The sequence below is a fragment of the Salvelinus alpinus genome, chromosome 23, assembly GCF_045679555.1.
Source record: "Salvelinus alpinus chromosome 23, SLU_Salpinus.1, whole genome shotgun sequence".
NCBI lineage: Eukaryota > Metazoa > Chordata > Actinopteri > Salmoniformes > Salmonidae > Salvelinus > Salvelinus alpinus.
Genome location: NC_092108.1, coordinates 45,971,531 through 45,993,936, shown reverse-complemented (window position 1 = coordinate 45,993,936; position 22,406 = coordinate 45,971,531). Strand labels below are relative to the sequence as shown.

At 43.3% G+C, this 22,406-nt stretch overlaps 1 protein-coding gene across 1 annotated transcript in view; it reads right to left on the bottom strand.

Annotated features, from left to right (window-relative positions):
- asap1a (ArfGAP with SH3 domain, ankyrin repeat and PH domain 1a) overlaps positions 1 to 21,041 on the bottom strand; it is a 159,985-nt gene extending 138,944 nt beyond the window's left edge. Inside the window, exon 1 of the mRNA XM_071362569.1 lies at positions 20,448 to 21,041. Within this exon, the coding sequence (XP_071218670.1) occupies positions 20,448 to 20,573 (126 nt within the window). The 5' untranslated portion in view covers positions 20,574 to 21,041. The remainder of the gene's footprint in view (positions 1 to 20,447) is intronic.
- Between the last annotated feature and the right edge of the window lie 1,365 nt (positions 21,042 to 22,406).

Here is a 22,406-nt window from a genome sequence, read left to right as displayed (position 1 = left end):
TGCAGAGAGTCCTGGTAGCTTTTTTAAAATAACTATTTAACTAATTTAGCATTCTTATGGCTTGGGGGTATAAGCTGTTCAGGGTCCTGTTGGTTCAAGACTTGGTGCATCGGTACCGCTTGCCATGTGGTAGCAGAGAGCACAGTCTATGACCTGGGTGGCTGGAGTCTTTGACAATTTTTACGGTCTTCCTCTGACACCGCCTGGTGTATTTGTATTTATTATGGATCACAATTAGCCGCTGCCAAGGAAGCAGCTACTCTTCCATGTGTACGTGTGTGTATAGTGCGCATGTTATCGTGTGTGTGTATGCATGTCTCTGCGCCTACCTTTCTGATGGTTCACAGTCCTTGCTGTTCCATAGGGTGTATTTTTACTTGCTTTTTAAATATGATTCTACTGCTTGCATCAGTTACCTGATGTGGAATAGAGTTCCATGTAGTCATGGCTCTATGTAATACTGTGAGCCTCCCATAGTCTGTTCTGGACTTGGGGACTGTGAAGAGAACTCTGGTGGCATGTCTTGTGGGGAATGCATGGGTGTCTGAGCTGTGTGCTAGTCGTTTAAACATCTCTGTGCTTTTAACATGCCAATACCTCTCACAAATACAAGTAGTGATGAAGTCAATCTCTCCTCCACTTTGAGCCAGGAGAGATTGACATGCATATTATTAATGTTTGCTCTCTGTGTACATCCAAGGGCCAGCCGTGCTGTCCTGTTCTGAGCCAATTGCAATTTTCCTAAGTCCCTCTTTGTGGCACCTTACCACACGACTGAACAGTAGTCAAGGTGTGACAAAACTAGAGCCTGTAGGACCTGCCTTGTTGATAGTGCTGTAAAGAATGTAGAGCAGCTCTTTATTATGGACAGACCTCTCCCCATCCTAGCTACTGTTGTATCAATATGTTTTGACCATGACCAACTTGCTCAATTTCCACATTATTCATTACGAGATGTAGTTGAGGTTTAGTGAATGATTTGTACAATGCTTTAACATTTTGGAAATATTTAGGACTAACTTATTCCTTGCCACACATTCTGAAACTAACTGCAGCTCGTTGTTAATTGTTGCAGTAATTTCAGTCACTGTAGTAGCTGACATGTATAGTGTTGATTCATGCACATACATAGACACACTGGTTTAACTCAAAGCCAGTGGCATGTTGTTAGTAAAGATTGAACAAAGTAAGGGGCCAAAACAGCTGCCCTGGGGAAATCCTGTTTCTACTTGGATTATGTTGGAGAGGCTATCATTAAAGAACAGCCTCTGTGTTAGACAGGTAACTCTTTATTCACAATATAGGGGGAGGTGTAAAGCCATAACACATATGTTTTTCCAGCAGACTTTGATGGATAATGTCAAAAGCCGAAAGCCTGTTTGTTTACTGTAAAATAGCATTTTATCTGGTCAAACAAAATTTTTTCCAGAACTTTACTAAGGGTTGGTAACAGGTTGATTGGTCGGCTATTTGAGCCAGTAAAGGGGGCTGTACTATTTGTAGGTAGCAGATTGATTTTTGCTTCCCTCCAGGCCTGTAGGCACACACTTTCCTAAGACGCTTAAAATTGAAGATATGACAAATAGGAGTGGCAATATCGTCCGCTATTATCCTCAGTAATTTCCCATCCAAGTTGTCAGACCCCGGTGGCTTGTCATTGTTGATGGACAACAATCATTTTTTCACCTCTACCACACTGACTTTTCGGAATTCAAATATACATGGATGTGTAGTGTCAGCGTTTGTTGCTGGCATGTCATGCCTAAATTTGCTAATCTTGGCAATTAAAAAATCATTAAAGTGGTTTACAATATCAGTTGGTTTTGTGATGAATGAGCCATCTGATTCAGTGGATGATGGAGCTGAGTTTGCCTTTTTTCCCAAAATGTCATTGAAGGTGCTCCAAAGTTATTTACTGTCATTTTTTATGTAATTTATCTTTGTTTCATAGTGTAGTAGTTTCTTCTTTTTATTCAGTTTAGTCACATGATTTCTTAATTTTTCAATACGTTTGCCAATCGGTTGTGCAGACAGAACTATTTGCCATTCCTTTTGCCTCATCCCTCTAAACCACACAATTTTTCAATTCCTCATCAATCCAAGGGGTTTTAACCGTTTTTACAGTTTTCCTTTTTTTATTGGGTGCATGCTTATTAGTAACTGGAATAAGCAATTTCATAAATGTGTCAAGTGCAACGTCTGTTTGCTCCTCATTACACACCACGGAGCAACAAATATTCTTTACATCAAAAACAAAGGAATCACTACAAAACTTATTGTATGACCTCTTATACACTATATTAGGCCCAGACTTTGGAACTTTGGTTTTCCTAGATATGGCTACTATATTGTGATCGCGACATCCGATGGATCTGTACACTGCTTTCAAGTACATTTCTGCAGCATGATTTCAACATGTCCTGAATGGCAGTGATGTACTGGGCCGTACTCACTACCCTCTGTAGCGGCTTGCGGTCGGATGCCAAGCAGTTGCCATACCAAGTGATGATGCAGAATGTTAACAAATCCTATACATGGGAATTCCTGTATTGGATACATGGTAAATGCTAACTAGCGTGAGCAAACAAACTAACCCCACGGACAGACAACTCAACAAGTTATACAAGTATCTCAAAAGGCTACTCACAGTTTACTGCACACACAAAACAAATATTAGGCAGGAGGAGGGGATCCAGGAACCCTTGATCCAGAAGGGGATTGTCTCTAGCAGCTTCTGTTACCAAGATGCTTGATCTTGCAAGCCACTAGCTAACAAGTTAGCAAACCAAATACACAGCTGGATATAATAAATGTTGCACATCTTAGATATTTCATTTTAAACTAGGGCTGCCAGAATTAAATCAGTTTAGTCAAGTTAACTTTTTGTAATTTTAGTGCACTCATTTTCATTAATCGTGATTCATCGCACTGAAAGTATCCTAAATACACTAAAGCATCCAAAATATATAAAAACAACAATGTCAAAACAAGTTTACATTAAGGTTAAAGAAAGTGGGCTTCATCAATTTACCAGATTTTCCTAACCGTTACAAAATCAAGAGGTCAGTATTCTTGTAATGCTTTTTGCATAATATTTTGGTATTAATCACAGCAAATCCTGCAATTAACTTAATTAAAAACGACTTTAAACAATAGTTGTGAATCTCATACAGACGTAAATCACACGCTGACCTGGAGTGACTGACATCACAAAGCTCCCGTTTGCTCATTGTGTTTCTTTGCTTAAAATCAGCCGTTTGGGGAATGTTTCATAATGAAAAATAATCTGACACGTGAAATAAAGAACGTGATATGCTTTATCTATTACCTTGTGCACAAGTTGAATGGAGGTATTTATTAAAAGCACAAACATTGAAATGTATTTTTTTTAAATACGCAAAACAAATATTGAACAGTAGTGACTCTATTGAAAATCATAACATGGGTATTTCAAAATACCCTGATATACAGTATAAGGTACACCGCCCAACCCTAGTGCTAACACACACACACAAATGTTAGAAACATAAATACAGATATAATCGCCTCGCAGACCCACAGTGCGATTATCTTCAAACTACATAAACAAGGCACGGATTGAAACAGTTAATTGAATAGAGCCACCTCATATTTGACACGCACAATTCGAAGCACTCCACACTGAGATGAAGCCTGTCGTTACCGCATTATTACTGCAGTAAGTTTCTACTGGTGGGTTTTGTGTCTGCATCGGTAGCCCTGAAATCCTCTGACTGCAGTGTCTGTGCCTGGGGTTCTTCTCTATGTTTGGAAAGCCCAGCGCTCTCTCTCTCTCTGGATTAGATTATCAGTACTGGAAAATGCATTACTCTCTGTTCATTCTCTCCCTCTATGTTCTCTCTCTCGCTCTTTGACAGATCTTGCCATAGTCCAACTCTGGATCCCCTTTTGACAATACCAAACTAACGGTACTAGTTTATTTTTTTCTACCCCCTTTTTCTCTCCAATTTCACTGCAACGCCCCAATGGGCTCGGGAGGTGAAGGTCGAATCATGTGTCCTCCGAAACATGACCCACCAAAACGCACTACTTAACACCCAGCCGCTTGACCCGGAAGCCAGTCGGAGGAAAAACACCCAGCCGCTTGACCCGGAAGCCAGTCGGAGGAAAAACAGCCCGGGCGCCTGCAGATTAGCCTGCAGGCGCCCGGGCTGCCACAACGAGTCGCTATAGCGTGATGAGTAAAGCCCCCCCCGGCCAAACCCTCCCCTAACCTGGACGACGCTGGGCCAATTGTGCACCACGCTATGGGACCTCCAATCACAGCCGGTTGTGATACAGTCCGGGATTGAACCCGGGTCTGTAGTGACGCCTCTAGCACTGCGCCACTCAGGAGTCCCATGGTTCTAGTTTCTAATCACCTGCTGATGTTGATTATCTGCACTTGTTAGAATCTCAGCCCTAATCATGAAAAGCAAATTTTTTCATGGACAATGACATTCAACCGCCATTGCAAATGGACAGTTGTGTCAAGTGTTTATTACACAATGCCTTCACTTGTTTTTTGATAACTAAAGGATATTTTATTTTCTGGCATGGCGTACACTGGTATCCCTGCTGACTGATTGTCTGTACATTGGAATTGCCATCTGTGCTTATATTCCAAAAGAAACTAATCAGACTTGTGCCATGGTAACCATGGCTCTCTAAGGGATGAATGATTTGTATGAATGAAACAAGTAGACATCGGCAAGAATACACACTCGGACACAGATCTCTCTATTTGCCGCTTTTTTGCTCATGCAACTCAAATTGACACAAAAAAACAATATACAGATCTACATTACAGTTAACAGTATAAGTCAAATATAGGCCCATTGAACTATGCCTGTGTGTATGAATCTTGGCTTGAATCATCGTCAACAAATGAACACACAAACACACCTCAGTTCTATGGCAGTGTGTGTAGGCAGGGAAGTGGGGTGATTGAAGGCTTTGTTTTAACAATGAAGGCAAGTCAATTACAACAACGTAAATGACACGGACATCCTCTTTTTGTATATGTTCATCCATACAGTAGGAATTCAGATTTTTGCTCAATGACTTGTGAACTATTGATTTAGTGATCCATAGATTTAGTTGCCTGGCAACTCATCCTGTGGCAGTGTGTGGCAGTGTGTGTAGGCCTTCTTGAAGACGAACAACGTATACTAAATGCTTCAGTCTGGTTTTAGACCCCATCATAGCACTGAGACTGCACTCGTGAAGGTGGTAAACAACCTTTTAATGGCGTCAGACCGAGGCTCTGCATCTGTCCTGGTGCTCATAGACCTTAGTACTGCTTTTGATACCATCGATCACCACAACTCTTTTGGAGAGATTGGAAACCCTAATTGGTCTACACGGACAAGTTCTGGCCTGGTTTAGATCTTATCTGTCGGAAAGATATCAGTTTGTCTCTGTGGATGGTTTGTCCTCTGACAAATAAATTGTACAGTTCGGTGTTCCTCGAGGTTCCGTTATAGGACCACTACTGTTTTCACTATATATTATACCTCTTGGTGATGTAATTCGGAAACATATTAAACTTTCACTGCTATGCGGACGATACACAGCTGTACATTTCGATGAAACATGGCGAAGCCCCAAAATTGCCCTCTCCGGAAGCCTGTGTTTCTGACATAAGGAAGTGGATGCGGCAAATGTTTTACTTTTAAACTCCGACAAAACAGAGATGCTTGTTCTAGGTCCCAAGAAACAAAGAGATCTTCTGTTGGATCTGACAATTAATCTTGATGGTTATACAGTCGTTTAAAACTGTAAAGGACCTCGGCGTTACTCTGGACCCTGATCTCTCTTTTGACGAACATATCAAGATTGTTTCAAGGACAGCTTTTTTCCATCTGCGTAACATTGCAAAAATCGGTACATTTCTGTCCAAAAATTATGCATAAAAAGTAATACAAGCTTTTGTCACTTCTAGATAAGACTACTGCAATGCTCTACTTTCCGGCTACCCGGATAAAGCACTAAATAAACTTCAGTTACTGCTAAACACAGCTGCTAGAATCTTGACTAGAACCCCAAAAATGTATCATATTACTCCTGTGCTAGCATCTCTACACTGGCTTCCTGTTAAGGCTAGTGCTGATTTCAAGGTTTTACTGCTAACCTACAAAGCATTACATGGGCTTGCTCCTATCTATCTTTCCGATTTGATTCTGCCGTACATACCTACACGTACGCTGCGGTCGCAAGATGCAGGCCTTCTAATTGTCCCTAGAATTTCTAAGCAAACAGCTAGAGGCAGAGCTTTCTCCTATAGAGCTCCATTTTTATTGAATGGTCTGCCTATCCATGTTAGAGACACAGACTCGGTCTCAACCTTTAAGTTTATTGAAGACTCATCTCTTCAGAAGGTCCTATGATTGAGTGTAGTCTGACCCAGGGGTATGAAGGTGAACAGAAAGGCACTGGAGCGATGAACCACCCTTGCTGTCTCTGCCTGGCCGGTTCCGATCTCTCCACTGGGATTCTCTGCCTCTAACCCTATTACAGGGGCTGAGTCACTGGCTTACTGGTGCTCTTCCAAGCTGTCCCTAGGAGGGGTGTGTCACTTGAGTGGGTCGAGTCTGACGTGATCTTGGCCCCCTCGGGTTCGTGCAGTGGGAGAGATCTTAGTGGGCTATATTCGGCCTTGTCTCAGGGTAGTGGTGTGCGGGCTGTGCTTTGGCAAAGTGGGTGTGGTTATATCCTGCCTGGTTGGCCCTGTCCGGCGGTATAGTAGGACGGGTGTCTCGACCCCTCCTGTCTCAGCCTCCAGTAATTATGCTGCAATAGTTTGTGTCGGGGGGCTAGGGTCAGTCTGTTATATCTGGAGAATTTCTTCTGTCTTATCCGGTGTCCTGTGTGAATTTAAGTATGCTCCCTCTAATTCTCTCGCTTTCTCCCTCTCTCTTCTCTCGGAGGACCTGAGCCCTAGGACCATGCCTCAGGACTATCTGGCCTGATGACTCCTTGCTGTCCCCAGCACACCTGGCCGTGCTGCTGCTCCAGTTTCAACTGTTCTGCCTGCGCCTATGGAACCCTGACCTGTTCACCGGACGTGCTACCTTGTCCCAGATCTGCTGTTTTCGACTCTCTCTCTACCGCACCTGCTTTCTCTAACTCTGAATGATCGGCTATGAAAAGCCAACTGACATTTACTCCTGAGGTGCTGACCTGTTGCACCCTCTACAACCACTGTGATTATTATTATTATTAGACCCTGCTGGTCATCTATGAATGTTTGAACATCTTGGCCATGTTCTGTTATAATCTCCAGCCGGCACAGCCAGAAGAGGACTGGCCACCCTTCAGGGCCTGGTTCCTCTCTAGGTTTCTTCCTAGATTCCTGCCTTTCTAGAGTTTTTCCTAGCCACCGTGCTTCTACATCTGCATTGCTTGCTGTTAGTGGCTTTAGGCTGGGTCTCTGTATAGCACTTTGTGACATCGGCTGACATAAAAAGGGATTTATGAATACATTTGATTGATTGATTCTGAATTTAATTGAATTGCTCCATCGATCACTCCATACATCCATCTGAACCTGACATCCTAGAAGTCGTCAAAATTATGAGATTTATGATTTGTGTAGGCCATTTTCTGGGACTAATCATAACGGTTTGAATGTGTTCATATTTGAGAAGTCATGGGGAGAGCAAATCCAGACTCATGGTGAAGAAGAAAAGTTAGTGGCCATGGAATTTGGCCGGATCGATGTGGATGGGTAGCCAGTCAATAAATGTAGTAACATCATATCCAATGATCCTGAAGTGGATGTTGGTTTGAATTGCTCAAAAATCTATTTACAACAATGTGATTGAGGACGACTTAATGGACCTATTTACAATCCAAAGAGGAAACGACTCGAGCAAGCTCATCAGATCTAACGACACAATGTCTGGAAAAAGAAAAGGGGATAAGTGGGAGGAAGAGAAGACAAGTTGATAGACACTGGAAAAATGGACAGACACTGTGGATGAGTCATCAGGGCAGAGTCCCAGCCAGCCATGGGGAACAGGGACATCATTAAGTAAAATCCCAGCCTGCTTTCAAAATGAGGGTTGTGTTCACTCCCCACCCATGGTCTACTCCCCAACTAGCAACAATCCCTGAGTCTGACATGGTGCTTATTCAACCTTAAGAGTTAAGTTCTGTCGACAACACCTAAAAGGCATTACAATGTAGTTCAAATGCATTGTTAGACCGGTAAAAGCCTATGTCCTTCCCCCAAACAATGTTAAGGGATTTGATTTTTTTTTTAAATGTCAATGCAATCCAATCCATTAGGAGTTACTGAATGTGGAGGTGTTTCATACATCTGTTCAGTGCTCTTTCTTGAGGAAAATATGTAACATTGTACAGTATAATATGCCAAATTCTACATCATGGACAAGACTATTATATATTCTACCCCATGGACAAGACTATTATATATTCTACCCCATGGACAAGACTATTATATATTCTACCCCATGGACAAGACTATTATATATTCTACCCCATGGACAAGACTATTATATATTCTACCCCATGGACAAGACTATTATATATTCTACCCCATGGACAAGACTATTATATATTCTAACCCATGGTCAAGACTATTATATTCTACCCCATGGACAAGACTATTATATTCTACCCCATGGACAAGACTATTATATTCCACCCCATGGACAAGACTATTATATTCCACCCCATGGACAAGACTATTATATTCCACCCCATGGACAAGACTATTATATTCCACCCCATGGACAAGACTATTATATTCACCCTCATCCAACGCTTAACCTACATTAGCCGACATATAAAGTTGCAATCATGGTACATCTAAAACAAATGCCCATGTGGTAGTGTCAACCTCTCCCATTGTTCTAGTAGTGCAATGCTTCCGGTCTCCCTGGCTGGCTAGCAGTAGCAGGCCAGGTGAGTGTTGTGCGCTAGCCCCTATAAGTAGATTAATACCCTCGCTGCATCCCTCCAGCACTGTAGCTCTGAAAAACACTCTCCTGTAACACAAGTGCACTACGGCTTCGGTCTATATTTAGCACACAACAAATCCCCACTCTTCAGAGGATGTAAGATGAGCTTTCTAGACTTCACGTTGGGACAGTTTAATGTGATTCCAAAAAAAGTGTAAAAGGAAGGCACACAGGGATTGATTGGGTATGTGTATTTCTTAGAAAATAAATTAGATAATTGTCAATACACAATTATATGTTCACAAAAGGTAACTTGGTGAGCAGAAAGGCTGCCTATCTGGCACAATAATTATACACTTTGTCAATTGTTACAGGGACATTGAAATTGGTCATTTTCCTTTATAGCAACCCACCTGGGACTCACACACGGAGATGTTGGAGGACAGGATCAGCAACAGTGTAACGCCCTTGGAGCTGTATAGGGGTTAAGTTCCTTGCTCAAGGGCACAACAGAAGGAGATGGCATCTAGGATACTGATGCCAGCAACCGTCTGGTAGGGCCCATTCCCTACCAGATTTGTCCCAGTCGGCACTGGGATTCGAACTGGCAACCCTCCCATTTCTTGCCCCCCTGTTAAACCTCTAGACTACCTGCTGTCCCTATTTAAAAAGGGGAATTTCACCCTGGGGGACCGTGGTTGTTTCGATCAATGTTCGAGGGATTTCGAGGTCAGTGAGATGTGTTTCACACATAATTGTCCACGAAGAGGGCGGGACTTGGATTTGCGCCGAATATACACCATGATAGGGGTGAGAGATCTGAAAATAAATGTAGTGCTGCTTTTTATCCTCCTCTATGTTATACCGATTGAACTGTCCATTTTTGTGTGTAGATATGGCTGTCCTTGTTTGATAGTGCCATTGGACATCTTTCAGCGATGTTCCTATCGACAGATTTATTGCTAAATATACAAGGTGACACATTTTTTCCACTCTCTGAAAGACTACAACTCATGTTGGGCAGTGCTTCCTGCTCTGGCCTCGTCTCTCCCCCAAGACAGAGGCGGACACAACACAAAACCCTCTTGGAAAAACTAAAGAACTGACCAGACACAATGGCTTCAAGTGATTCCTCTCACCAATACGAATTCAACCATGGAGCACTTTGTGATGTTCTATTAGCTGAATGGTTACATTCAACCGTACATGTTTCAACCGGAATATAGGGAAGAGGATTCTAAACAAAAAGTTGGATTTAGCTAGAAAATCTGCTACAGCCGATGCCAGCACCAAGAGGGCAGATGAAGAGGGCTAAGTAAGTCATTTTTCATGGAAGCCACCTAGCTAGCTAACTTCGGTTTATCTACTGAAACCCACATTGTGTATTGCTGGCTAAAACACACTGTGTACAGTAGGGGGAAATCAAATTATTTTCTGTTTGCTAACTTGGGTAGGAAGCTACGTAGCTAGCTAGTCTAGCTAAACAGCTACCAGTAGCCATATATGACAAAGAGAGGTTTTACAAAAGGAAAGCTATTGCATCTTGATTGTAAAACCTCTTCTCTTTTAAGTCGTAGATATGGCTACTATGTGCTAAATGTACTAAACAGCAAGCTACTAACGGTACAACCAGCCACCTAAACCTAAAGGTTTACCAGCAAACATCTGTGGTGTTTCGTCTGTGGTGTGTAATGAGGAGCAACCAGACACTGCACTTCCCTCATTAATGAAATTGCTTATTCCAGTTACTAATAAGCATGTACCCATTAAGAAAATGACTGTAAAAACTGTTATATCCCCTTGGATTGATGAGGAATTGAAAAATGGTATGGTTGAGAGGAATGAGGTAAAAGGTACGGCAAATAAGTCTGGCAGCCCAACTGATTGCCATACGTACTGCAAATTAAGAAATCATGTGACTAAGATAAATAAAAATAAACTATACTATGAAACAAAGATAAATTATATAAAGAAGCTTTGGAGCACCTTAAAATGATATTTTGGGGGCAAAAAAACAATTCGGCTCAATCATTCATTGAATCAGATGCCTCATTTATCACAAAACCCACTGATATTGCCAACTAGTTTAATGACTTTTTCCATTGGCAAAATAAACAAACTTAGGGATGGACATGCCAGCAACAAACGCTGACACTACACATCCAAGTATATCTGACCAAATTATGGAAGACAAGAATTGTACTTCTGAATTGTGTAAAGTCAGTGTGGAAGAGGTGAAAAAATGATCATTGTCTAAAGACAAGCCACCGGGGTCTGACAACCTGGATTTAAAATGACTGAAAATAATAGCAGACGATATTGCCACTCCTATTTGACCCATTTTCAATTTAAGTTCACTAGAGAGCGTGTGCCCTCAGGCCTGGAGGGAAGCTAAAGTCATTCCGCTACCCAATAGTAAAGCCCCCTTTACTGGATCAAATAGCCGACCAAATCACTGTTATCAACACTTAAGAAACTTCAGGAAGAAAATGGTGTTTTACCAGATACGCTTTTTCACAGTAAACAAATTGACAACAGACTTTCAGCACGCATATAGGGAATGACACTCAACAAGCACGGAACAAATGACTGATGATTGGCTGAGAGCAATTGATCAAATTATTGTGGGGGCTGTCTTGTTAGACTTCAGTACAGCTTTTGACATTATTGATCAGTCTGCTGCTATAATGTGGATAAAGAGTTACTTGTCTAACACAGAGGGCGTTCTTTGATGGAATCCTCTCAAACATATTCCAGGTAGAAGCAGGAATTCCCCAGGGTAGCTGTTTAGGCCCCTTGCTTTTTTCAATCTTTACTAACAATATGCCACTGGCTTTGAGTAACGCCAGTGTGTCTATGTATGTGGATGACTCAACACGTCAGCTACTACATCAACTGAAATGACTGCAATACTTAAAGAGTTGCAGTTAATTTCGGAATGGGTAGCAAGGAATAAGTTAGTCCTAAATATTTCCAAAATTAAAAGCATTGTATTTTTTGGGGGACAATTTATTCACTAAACTCTAAACATCAACTACATCTCGTAATGAATAATATGGAAATTGAGCAAGTTGAGATGACTAAACTGCTTGGAGTTACCCTGGATTGTAAACTGTCATGGTCAAAACATATTGATACTAGAGGTCGACCGATTAATCGGAATGGCCGATTAATTAGAGCCGATTTCAAATTTGTCATAACAATCGGTAATCAACATTTTTGGACACCGATCATGGCCGATTACATTGCACTCCACGAGGAGACTGCGTGGCAGGCTGACTACCTGTTATGAGAGTCAGCCTGCAAGGAGCCACGGTAAGGTGCTAGCTAGCATTAAACGTATCTTATAAAAAACAATCAATCTTAACATAACCACTAGTTAACTACACATGGTTGATGATATTACTAGTTTATCTAGCTTGTCCTGCGTTGCATATAATCGATGCGGTGCCTGTTAATTTATCATTGAATCACTTCGCCAAACGGGTGTTTTAACAAGCGCATTCGCAAAAAAGCATTGTCGTTGCACCAATGTGTACCTAACCATAAACATCAACGCCATTCTTAAAATCAATACACAAGTATATATTTTTAAACCTGCATATTTTGTTAATATTGCCTGCTAACAAGCATTTCTTTTAACTAGGGAAATTGTGTCACTTCTCTTGCATTCTGTGCAACAGAGTCAGGGTATATGCAGCAGTTTGGGCCGCCTGGCTCGTTACGAACTGTGTGAAGACTATTTCTTCCTAACAAAGACAGCCAACTTTGCCAAAAGGGGATGATTTAACAAAAGCGCATTTGCGAAAAAAAGCACAATCGTTGCACGAATGTACCTAACCATAAACATCAATGCCTTTCTTAAAATCAATACACAGAAGTATATTTTTTTAAACCTGCAGATTTAGTTAAGAAATTCAGGTTAGCAGGCAATATTAAACTAGGGAAATTGTGTTACTTCTATTGCGTTCATTGCACGCAGAGTTAGGGTATATGCAACAGTTTGGGCCACCTGGCTCGTTGCGAACTAATTTGCCAGAATTTTACGTAATTATGACATAACATTGAAGGTTGTGCAATATAACAGCATTATTTAGACTTATGGATGCCACCCGTTACTTAACTGCCACCTTAACTGTGTATAGTATGTCTTCACTGACATGTTCAACCTGTCCCTGACGGAGTCTGTAATCCCAACATGTTTGAAGCAGACCACCATAGTCCCTGTGCCCAAGAACCCTAAGGTAACCTGCCTAAATGACTACCGACCCATAGCACTCACATCTGTAGCCATGAAGTGCTTTGAAAGGCTGGTCATGGCTCACATCAACACCATTATCCCAAAAACCCTAGACCCACTCCAATTTGCATACCGCACCAACAGATCCACAGATGATGCAATCTCTATTGCACTCCACACTGCCCTTTCCCACATGGACAAAAGGAACAGCTATGTGAGAATGCTATTCATTGACTACAGCTCAGCGTTCAACACCATAGTGCCCTCAAAGCTCATCAATAAGCTAAGGACCCTGGGACTAAACACCTCCATCTGCATTTGGTTCCTGGACTTCCTGATGGGCCGCCCCCAGGTGGTAAGTGTTGGTAACAAAACATCCGCCACACTGATCCTCAACACGGGGGCCCTTCAGGGGTGCGTGCTCAGTCCCCTCCTGTACTCCCTGTTCACTCATGACTGCGTGGCCAGCCACGTCTCAAACACCATCATTACGTTTGACACAACAGTGGTAGGCCTGATCACCGACAATGATGAGACAGCCTATAGGGAGGAGGTCAGAGACCTGACCGTGTGGGAGATGATCGTGGACTACAGGAAAAGGAGAAACGAACACGCCCCCATTCTCATCGACGGGACTGCAGTGGAGTAGGTTGAAAACTTCCTTGGCGTCAACATGACCAACAAAATAACATGGTCCAAGCACACCAAGACAGTCATGAAGAGTGTACGACAAAACCTATTCCCCCTCAGGAGACAGAAAAGATTTGGCATGGGTCCTCAGATCCTCAAAAGGTTTTACAGCTGCACCATCGAGAGCATCCTGACTGGTTGCTTCACTGCCTGGTATGGCAACTGCTCGGCCCAGACCGCAAGGCACTACAGAGGGTAGTGCGTACGGCCCAGTACATCACCGGGGCCAAGCTTCCTTCCATCCAGGACCTCTATACCAGGCGGTGTCAGAGGAAGGCCCTAAAATGTGTCAAAGACTCCAGCCACCCTAGTCATAGACTGTTCTCTCTGCTACAGCACGGCAAGCGGTACCAGAGCGCCAAGTCTAGGTCCAAGAGGCTTCTAAACAGCTTCTGCCCCCAAGCCATAAGTCTCCTGAACAACTAATCAAATGACAACCTGGACTATTTGCATTGCCCCCATCCCCCCCACCCTCTGCTACTACTCTCTGTTATTATCTATGCATATTCACCTTAATAACTCTACCTACATGTACATATTACCTCGACACCGGTGCCCCCGCACATTGACTCTGTACCAGTAAATAGCCCCGCTATTGTTATTTACTGCTGTTCTTTAATCATTTGTTAATCTTATCTCTTACTTTCTTCTTGTTAGGTATTTTCTTATAACTGCATTGTTGGTTAAGGGCTTGTAAGTAAGCATTTCACTGTAAGGTTTAAGAGATGTGAAGTGTGACAAGAAAAGAGCTGTGCAGTCACTGCAGTGCAATGAACCCAGTGTGCCAACATCAAAAGACCATCATGCACCTCTTCTCTGCCCCAGGTGATTCATCTGTTTTGCCTTGCATTTCCCCAAGAGAATATGAACACATTAGGAAACCAGAGAGTTGTCAACTGGAAGCCTAAACAGAGGCATTAAAATGATTCAAAGTGAAATAAATGGCCTATAATAGGCAGACAACTGCGTCATAGCAACCTGTGAGCTCTTCTGTCTTCCTTTACGTTCCAATGCATTCGCCACAGTTTACCAATTAGCTGATGTAGATCTCATTGCAAGCCCGTTTTTGGGGGAGGATTTTATTGGACAAAGGCATGGGTTACAGAGCATGGTGAGCATTGGTGGACAGGAAAAGATGCAACACTCGCTCACCATATTCTTTGTTGTATTAAGCAAGTGATTCTGAAGAAGGCTATGAAGGCCGGAAAAAATCTCTCTTTTAAACTTGCTTAATAAAACTACACATTTTTAATGGCGAGCGAGTGTTGCACCTTTTCCTGTCCAATGAGGTTTACATATTTTTAGGTTGCACCTCTACTCACCTTGGTTGAGCACCCTCTACTTATTTCCATGGTGAACATTGGTCACAGATCGCCCAACCAGGGCTAACGTGTTAAAATTCCAGTAGCATCATTGTAGCCTCTAATATATCATAATTTAAATAATTTGCATTGTGCCGTTTCACATCACTGGTTCCCTTTACTACACAGAATACTTATACACACATTCCCCAGTAAAAACATGTAGGCTACTCTATTCTATGTCCTTCCTAACTTCCCTATTGGCTTCTCCCATTCTGTCTATCCCTTTTCCGAGGACAAATCATTTTCGGAGTGGCTGCGTGGCCAAATTGTCTGGACACCTCTTCCCGATCAACTGAACCTTCTGTGCATATGTGGGATTCTCTCCATAACAAACAAGCCCATTGTCAGACTCTGGTCTACACGCGCATATCGTTCGGTTCACCAGACTTAGAACAGACTACTCTGGCGTTGCAATCAAATTGTGCTGTGCTGCATGATTATTGAGAAGCAGAATAACATGTGTATGTTATTTGGGGTTAAAACGCAGAACAGGCTACTCTGGCAAATTTCAATCATGTGCAGTCTATCAAATCGAAGGGGTGTTGCATGATCATTGAGAAGCGAAATAAGTTATTTTGCCCCAATGCAATGTGTAGACTGCGTCATGATTATGTTTGTGCTACTGCAATATCCTTAGGTTGTATCCTACATCCTAAATTAGCCCACAATAAAAAATAAAAAATGTAATGTTCATTTTCAGAGTTTTTATTTAAGCCGTTTAGAAATGAGGCAGAGACGTTACTAAACTAACACATGCACAGCCTCAGCAACATGGCCCAGTTCACCGAGTAGGGGGAGTTTTCACTGGGTGAAAAGTGATTGCATCCATTTTGTAACTGGGCTACCTCCCAGACACGAGTACCCCTGTAACAGGAACGCTTCCGTCCCTCTCCTTGCCCCAACCTGGGCTTGAACCAAGGACCCTCTGAACACATCAACAACTTCCTACAAGAAGCGCCGTTACCTATCGCTCTGCAAACGCCGCCACAACTACAATGTTTCAGAGCGACTGACGTCACTTATACTTAACAGTGCTAACTATCTAGCCATTTCCCATTAGTTACACCCCGTTCAAAGCTGATGTCAAGCACGTGGAGTATTATTTTTTATATACTAAGCAGGTCAGTTAGGAACAAATTCTTATTAATAATGACGGCCAAGGAACGACAGCTCGGGGATTCGATCTAGCAACCTTTCGGTTACTGGCGCAACGCTCTAACAACTAGGCTACCTGCCGCCCCGAATCAGTATATGGCATTGCAATATCACACAGCTTTGCTGCACATGTGAACTGCTATGGCCATAGACAGCCTAACTATTCTAAAAAACTTTAAAAACTTGTGGGGGGGGTAAAACTAATAGGGCCGCCAGTGTGGGAACCCTGCTCTACGGGCATATCAAAGTTCCAGAGTGGGAACCCTGCTCTATGGGCATATCAAAGTTCCAGAGTGGGAACCCTGCTCTACGGGTATATCAAAGTTCCAGAGTGGGAACCCTGCTCTACCGGCATATCAAAGTTCCAGAGTGGGAACCCTGCTCTACGGGCATATCAAAGTTCCAGTGTGGGAACCCTGCTCTATGGGCATATCAAAGTTCCAGAGTGGGAACCCTGCTCTACAGGCATATCAAAGTTCCAGTGTGGGAACCCTGCTCTACGGGCATATCAAAGTTCCAGTGTGGGAACCCTGCTCTACGGGCATATCAAAGTTCCAGAGTGGGAACCCTGCTCTACGGGCATATCAAAGTTCCAGTGTGGGAACCCTGCTCTACGGGCATATCAAAGTTCCAGTGTGGGAACCCTGCTCTACGGTCATATCAAAGTTCCAGTGTGGGAACCCTGCTCTACGGTCATATCAAAGTTCCAGTGTGGGAACCCTGCTCTACGGTCATATCAAAGTTCCAGTGTGGGAACCCTGCTCTACGGGCATATCAAAGTTTCAGTGTGGGAACCCTGCTCTACGGGCATATCAAAGTTCCAGTGTGGGAACCCTGCTCTACGGTCATATCAAAGTTCCAGAGTGGGAACCCTGCTCTATGGGCATATCAAAGTTCCAGTGTGGGAACCCTGCTCTACGGGCATATCAAAGTTCCAGAGTGGGAACCCTGCTCTACAGGCATATCAAAGTTCCAGAGTGGGAACCCTGCTCTACGGGCATATCAAAGTTCCACAGTGGGAACCCTGCTCTACGGGCATATCACAGTTCCAGAGTGGGAACCCTGCTCTACGGGCATATCTAAGTTCCAGAGTGGGAACCCTGCTCTACGTGCATATCAAAGTTCCAGAGTGGGAACCCTGCTCTACGGGCATATCAAAGTTCCAGTGTGGGAACCCTGCTCTACGTGCATATCAAAGTTCCAGTGTGGGAACCCTGCTCTACGTGCATATCAAAGTTCCAGCGTGGGAACCCTGCTCTACGGGCATATCACAGTTCCAGAGTGGGAACCCTGCTCTAAGTGCATATCAAAGTTCCAGCGTGGGAACCCTGCTCTACGGGCATATCAAAGTTCCAGAGTGGGAACCCTGCTCTACGTGCATATCACAGTTCCAGTGTGGGAACCCTGCTCTACGTGCATATCAAAGTTCCAGCGTGGGAACCCTGCTCTACGGGCATATCACAGTTCCAGAGTGGGAACCCTGCTCTACGGGCATATCAAAGTTCCAGCGTGGGAACCCTGCTCTACGGGCATATCAAAGTTCCAGAGTGGGAACCCTGCTCTACGGGCATATCAAAGTTCCAGAGTGGGAACCCTGCTCTACGGGCATATCAAAGTTCCAGTGTGGGAACCCTGCTCTACGGTCATATCAAAGTTCCAGTGTGGGAACCCTGCTCTACGGGCATATCAAAGTTCCAGAGTGGGAACCCTGCTCTACCGGCATATCAAAGTTCCAGTGTGGGAACCCTGCTCTACGTGCATATCAAAGTTCCAGAGTGGGAACCCTGCTCTACGGGCATATCACAGTTCCAGAGTGGGAACCCTGCTCTACGGGCATATCAAAGTTCCAGAATGGGAACCCTGCTCTACGGGCATATCAAAGTTCCAGAATGGGAACCCTGCTCTACGGGCATATCACAGTTCCACAGTGGGAACCCTGCTCTACGGGCATATCACAGTTCCAGAGTGGGAACCCTGCTCTACGGGCATATCTAAGTTCCAGAGTGGGAACCCTGCTCTACGTGCATATCAAAGTTCCAGAGTGGGAACCCTGCTCTACGGGCATATCAAAGTTCCAGTGTGGGAACCCTGCTCTACGTGCATATCAAAGTTCCAGTGTGGGAACCCTGCTCTACGTGCATATCAAAGTTCCAGCGTGGGAACCCTGCTCTACGGGCATATCACAGTTCCAGAGTGGGAACCCTGCTCTAAGTGCATATCAAAGTTCCAGCGTGGGAACCCTGCTCTACGGGCATATCAAAGTTCCAGAGTGGGAACCCTGCTCTACGTGCATATCACAGTTCCAGTGTGGGAACCCTGCTCTACGTGCATATCAAAGTTCCAGCGTGGGAACCCTGCTCTACGGGCATATCACAGTTCCAGAGTGGGAACCCTGCTCTACGGGCATATCAAAGTTCCAGCGTGGGAACCCTGCTCTACGGGCATATCAAAGTTCCAGAGTGGGAACCCTGCTCTACGTGCATATCACAGTTCCAGTGTGGGAACCCTGCTCTACGTGCATATCAAAGTTCCAGCGTGGGAACCCTGCTCTACGGGCATATCAAAGTTCCAGAGTGGGAACCCTGCTAGTTTTAAAGATATTTCCCATTTTATTCAGAGACATTGGAACAGTAGGCAATATAACCAATCACAGCCCACCTTTTACTTGTATCATTGCTCATACTGCAAATCACTAGCAGAGAGCAATTTTTTTTTATAAATGTTCACATTTATTCTGTTGGTAATGCAAATTGGATAATAAATCTAATAATCCCACTCTCGACCTTTGATATGCCCATACAGTGTATTATGTTCAACAATATAAAGAAAAATTTGCCACAAATTGTGTTTTCAATATTCATCTTTATATTTGTTATATATTCATAAATTGTCTTATATATATTTTTTTTTTTTATTGATATCAAAACACTACTCATATTACAGAGCAAAAAGTAAAGCTTCATATGACACCAAGTGTTGCTTTGTAGCACCTACAGATGAAACATTATGGAGTCTTAAAGGGATAGTACACCCAAATTACAAAATGACATTTTGTGTTCCTTACCCTGTAAGCAGTCTATGGACAAGGCATGACAGCAAACCATACTATGGTTTAGTTTCCCTGACACCGTTTCCAGGTGCTAACATTTTAGCATGTGGCACAAATACTATTCAAGTCATGGGACCAATATTAGCATGTGGAAACAGTGCCAGGGAAACTAAACCAAAGCATGGATTGCTGTCACACCTAGTCCATGGACTGCTTACAGGGTAAGGAAACCAAAATGTCATTTTGTAATTTGAGTGAACTATTTTAGATTTGAAGTTATTTAGCAGACACTCTTATCCAGAGTGACTTACAGGAGCAATTAGAGATAAGTGCCTTGCTCAAGGGCACATCAGCAGATTTTTCACCTAGTCGGGTTGGGGATTCAAACCAGCAACCTTTCAGTTTCTGGCCAGCCCTCTTAACTACCTGCCGCCTATAAAAGGAGGCCGGGTATGGCCAAAATGCAATAAATATGGCAACTTTGATCAATTATTTCTCAATTATGCTTTAAGATACAGATGTCAAATGTATGTCAACAGTCTCCCTCCACGTTTTATTTAATTTCGTGAAAATACCCCCAATCATGGTCTTTTTCTGTCCTGGTTTCGTATGGAATCATCATTGGGACCGATCATCCTTGGGACCATACCATCCTTGGGACCGATATAAATTAAATATTAAAACAGACCTTCCAGAACAATGGACTTAACTGACCATTTATTCTTCCGCATGCCAACCACTCATCCCTGCGGAAAATGCGTGGCCCCTATTGCACAACGTGAACGCATTGTAGCCCAGCATAGCCTGCCCTACAGGTATAGCAGAATGACTGCTGTGTTGAAGCAGTTCGACAGTTGGGGACGATTTCATTCAATTTCAGGAGCCGAGCATGGACTAATGTGCAAGTGCAATTGCATGACATTCACGTAACTCATAGTTGAGTTTATATGTTTGTTCACTGTGCTCATCTCATTGCCAATTAAGCTTTTTCTGGACGGCCTTACCTCCTCCAGAACATTGACGGTGTTCTTACAGCTTTGCAACCGGGTGGTGAAACTGGAAGTCGTGGGGGAATTGTAGTCCTCGGTGGTCTCCGAGAGGAACTCGGATACCGAGATCTGGTCTGGCATCCTTTACCACGAACTAGAGATTGAAATTGGAATTTTAGGCTACGGAATCAACCTTTGTTTAATAACACACGATGAGAGATTAAAAAAAAAAAAAAAAAACGTATCCGTTGGATATGGTTAAATGTCCTGCCCTATACGTCCTCTCCACACTATTTCCAACCTTTCCCTCTATCCAAGCTTTAATTACACCCTTTCAGCTGTAAAAACCCGATTCAGTTGTGTCCCCGAATCCTCCAAAACAAATGGTATGGACGGGCGACAGATGTCCTCATTGCCAAATGTGGTGATAGGATTTTTCAAGAACAAGCTTTTGGGCACCGAGAGACAATTCAGTTAATGCAATTATTGTGGAGGCTCTGGCAGCCGCTTATCTTTCCCCCTTGGTTTTTTCTCTCGCCCTAACGGACCGTATCTGCTGTCTGTCATTAGCGCACGCACGCCATGTCCCTCCCCGCGTTAGTGACGAAAAGAAACAAGGAGAGCTTTGCGCATGTCTCGGCCCTGTGGGGAGAAACAGAAGTGGGAGATAAATCATTGACATAATGATTTGGGCGTGTAGAATACATTTGTAAGTGTGTAACTGATGAATTGTGAACATGAAATAATACTCTGTAGTTGTAAACACATATACTCAAACGTGTAACTGATGAGTTGTGAACATGAAAAAAACGAATTTGTTGAAATTACGCAATTATTGCCACACATGTCAATTTCACGCGCTCAGACTTTTAGCTGTACTTTTGCGCCCTACAATGACAGAAATATTGGTAGATGTGCAAATAGCCATTTGCAAGTAAGGCGAGGGAGAGAGCATGAGTTCTGGGAGGTGGGACCTGTTTCTTCTTCTATGAGGTTTAATGACTGTGGCATCAAATAAATGTTGCATTACTGCCACCAACTAGACTGGAGTATAACTCCCTTATACTTTGCTTTAAAAAAAAAAGTCCACAAATACTCTACAATAACCCATACACTCATTTTAAAACCACCTACCTACTCCGCTAAATCTATTTAGTCGTACCTCAGGCCAACAGCCAGAAAGGATGGGACACCACCACTCAACACACCCTTCTGAAATCAAATCGTGTACACCCAGATACTTCTCTGCAGCTGCCATCACAACCTACATTTTCTGCGACTTACTTTCCATCATCGCAGTACGCTTAATAACCATTGCTATAAACGCCAAACATCCAATCTTACTGAAGCATATATCACTTGTTGGCCTGTGCCTCTGTACAGATAGAGATCTCCTACTCACACCACTCCTCTCAGGATCCCTCACTCCGATCTTCCTCTACTATCTTCACTGCCTCAGCATACGGACAACTTCTGCACTACTCCAACCCTGGGAACCGTAACCTGCCTCTCTCACCAGATATTTCTGATCCCCAGCCACATGGGAACCCTACAATTAACAAATACCACTACTTTCCCCAATTTCCCCAATCCTTTGTCTCATGCCCTTCTGCACATTTTTCACACCTAGGTACCTCCCTCCTACATATTGCTGCCACATGCCCATAAGCTTGACACCTGTAACAACGTAATGCATTCGGTACAAAAGCTTGTATGGGATTACTGATAATCTAACATCACTGTCGGGCAAAGACTCAACCTCAAAACTCAAAAGAACAGACAATGACTTCTGTTTCACCACTCACGCCACCCTTTCTGCGTCACATCAAACGATGAGCATCACAAATACCGGCGAATCTTCCACTTCAGTTGGTCCATTTTCACATTTTCCTCTACCCCATTAATCACTCCTTTCAATGGTGCCCTTTTCTTGAAAGAAAAACAATTCACATCTGTGGGAGCGCCTGCTCCCAC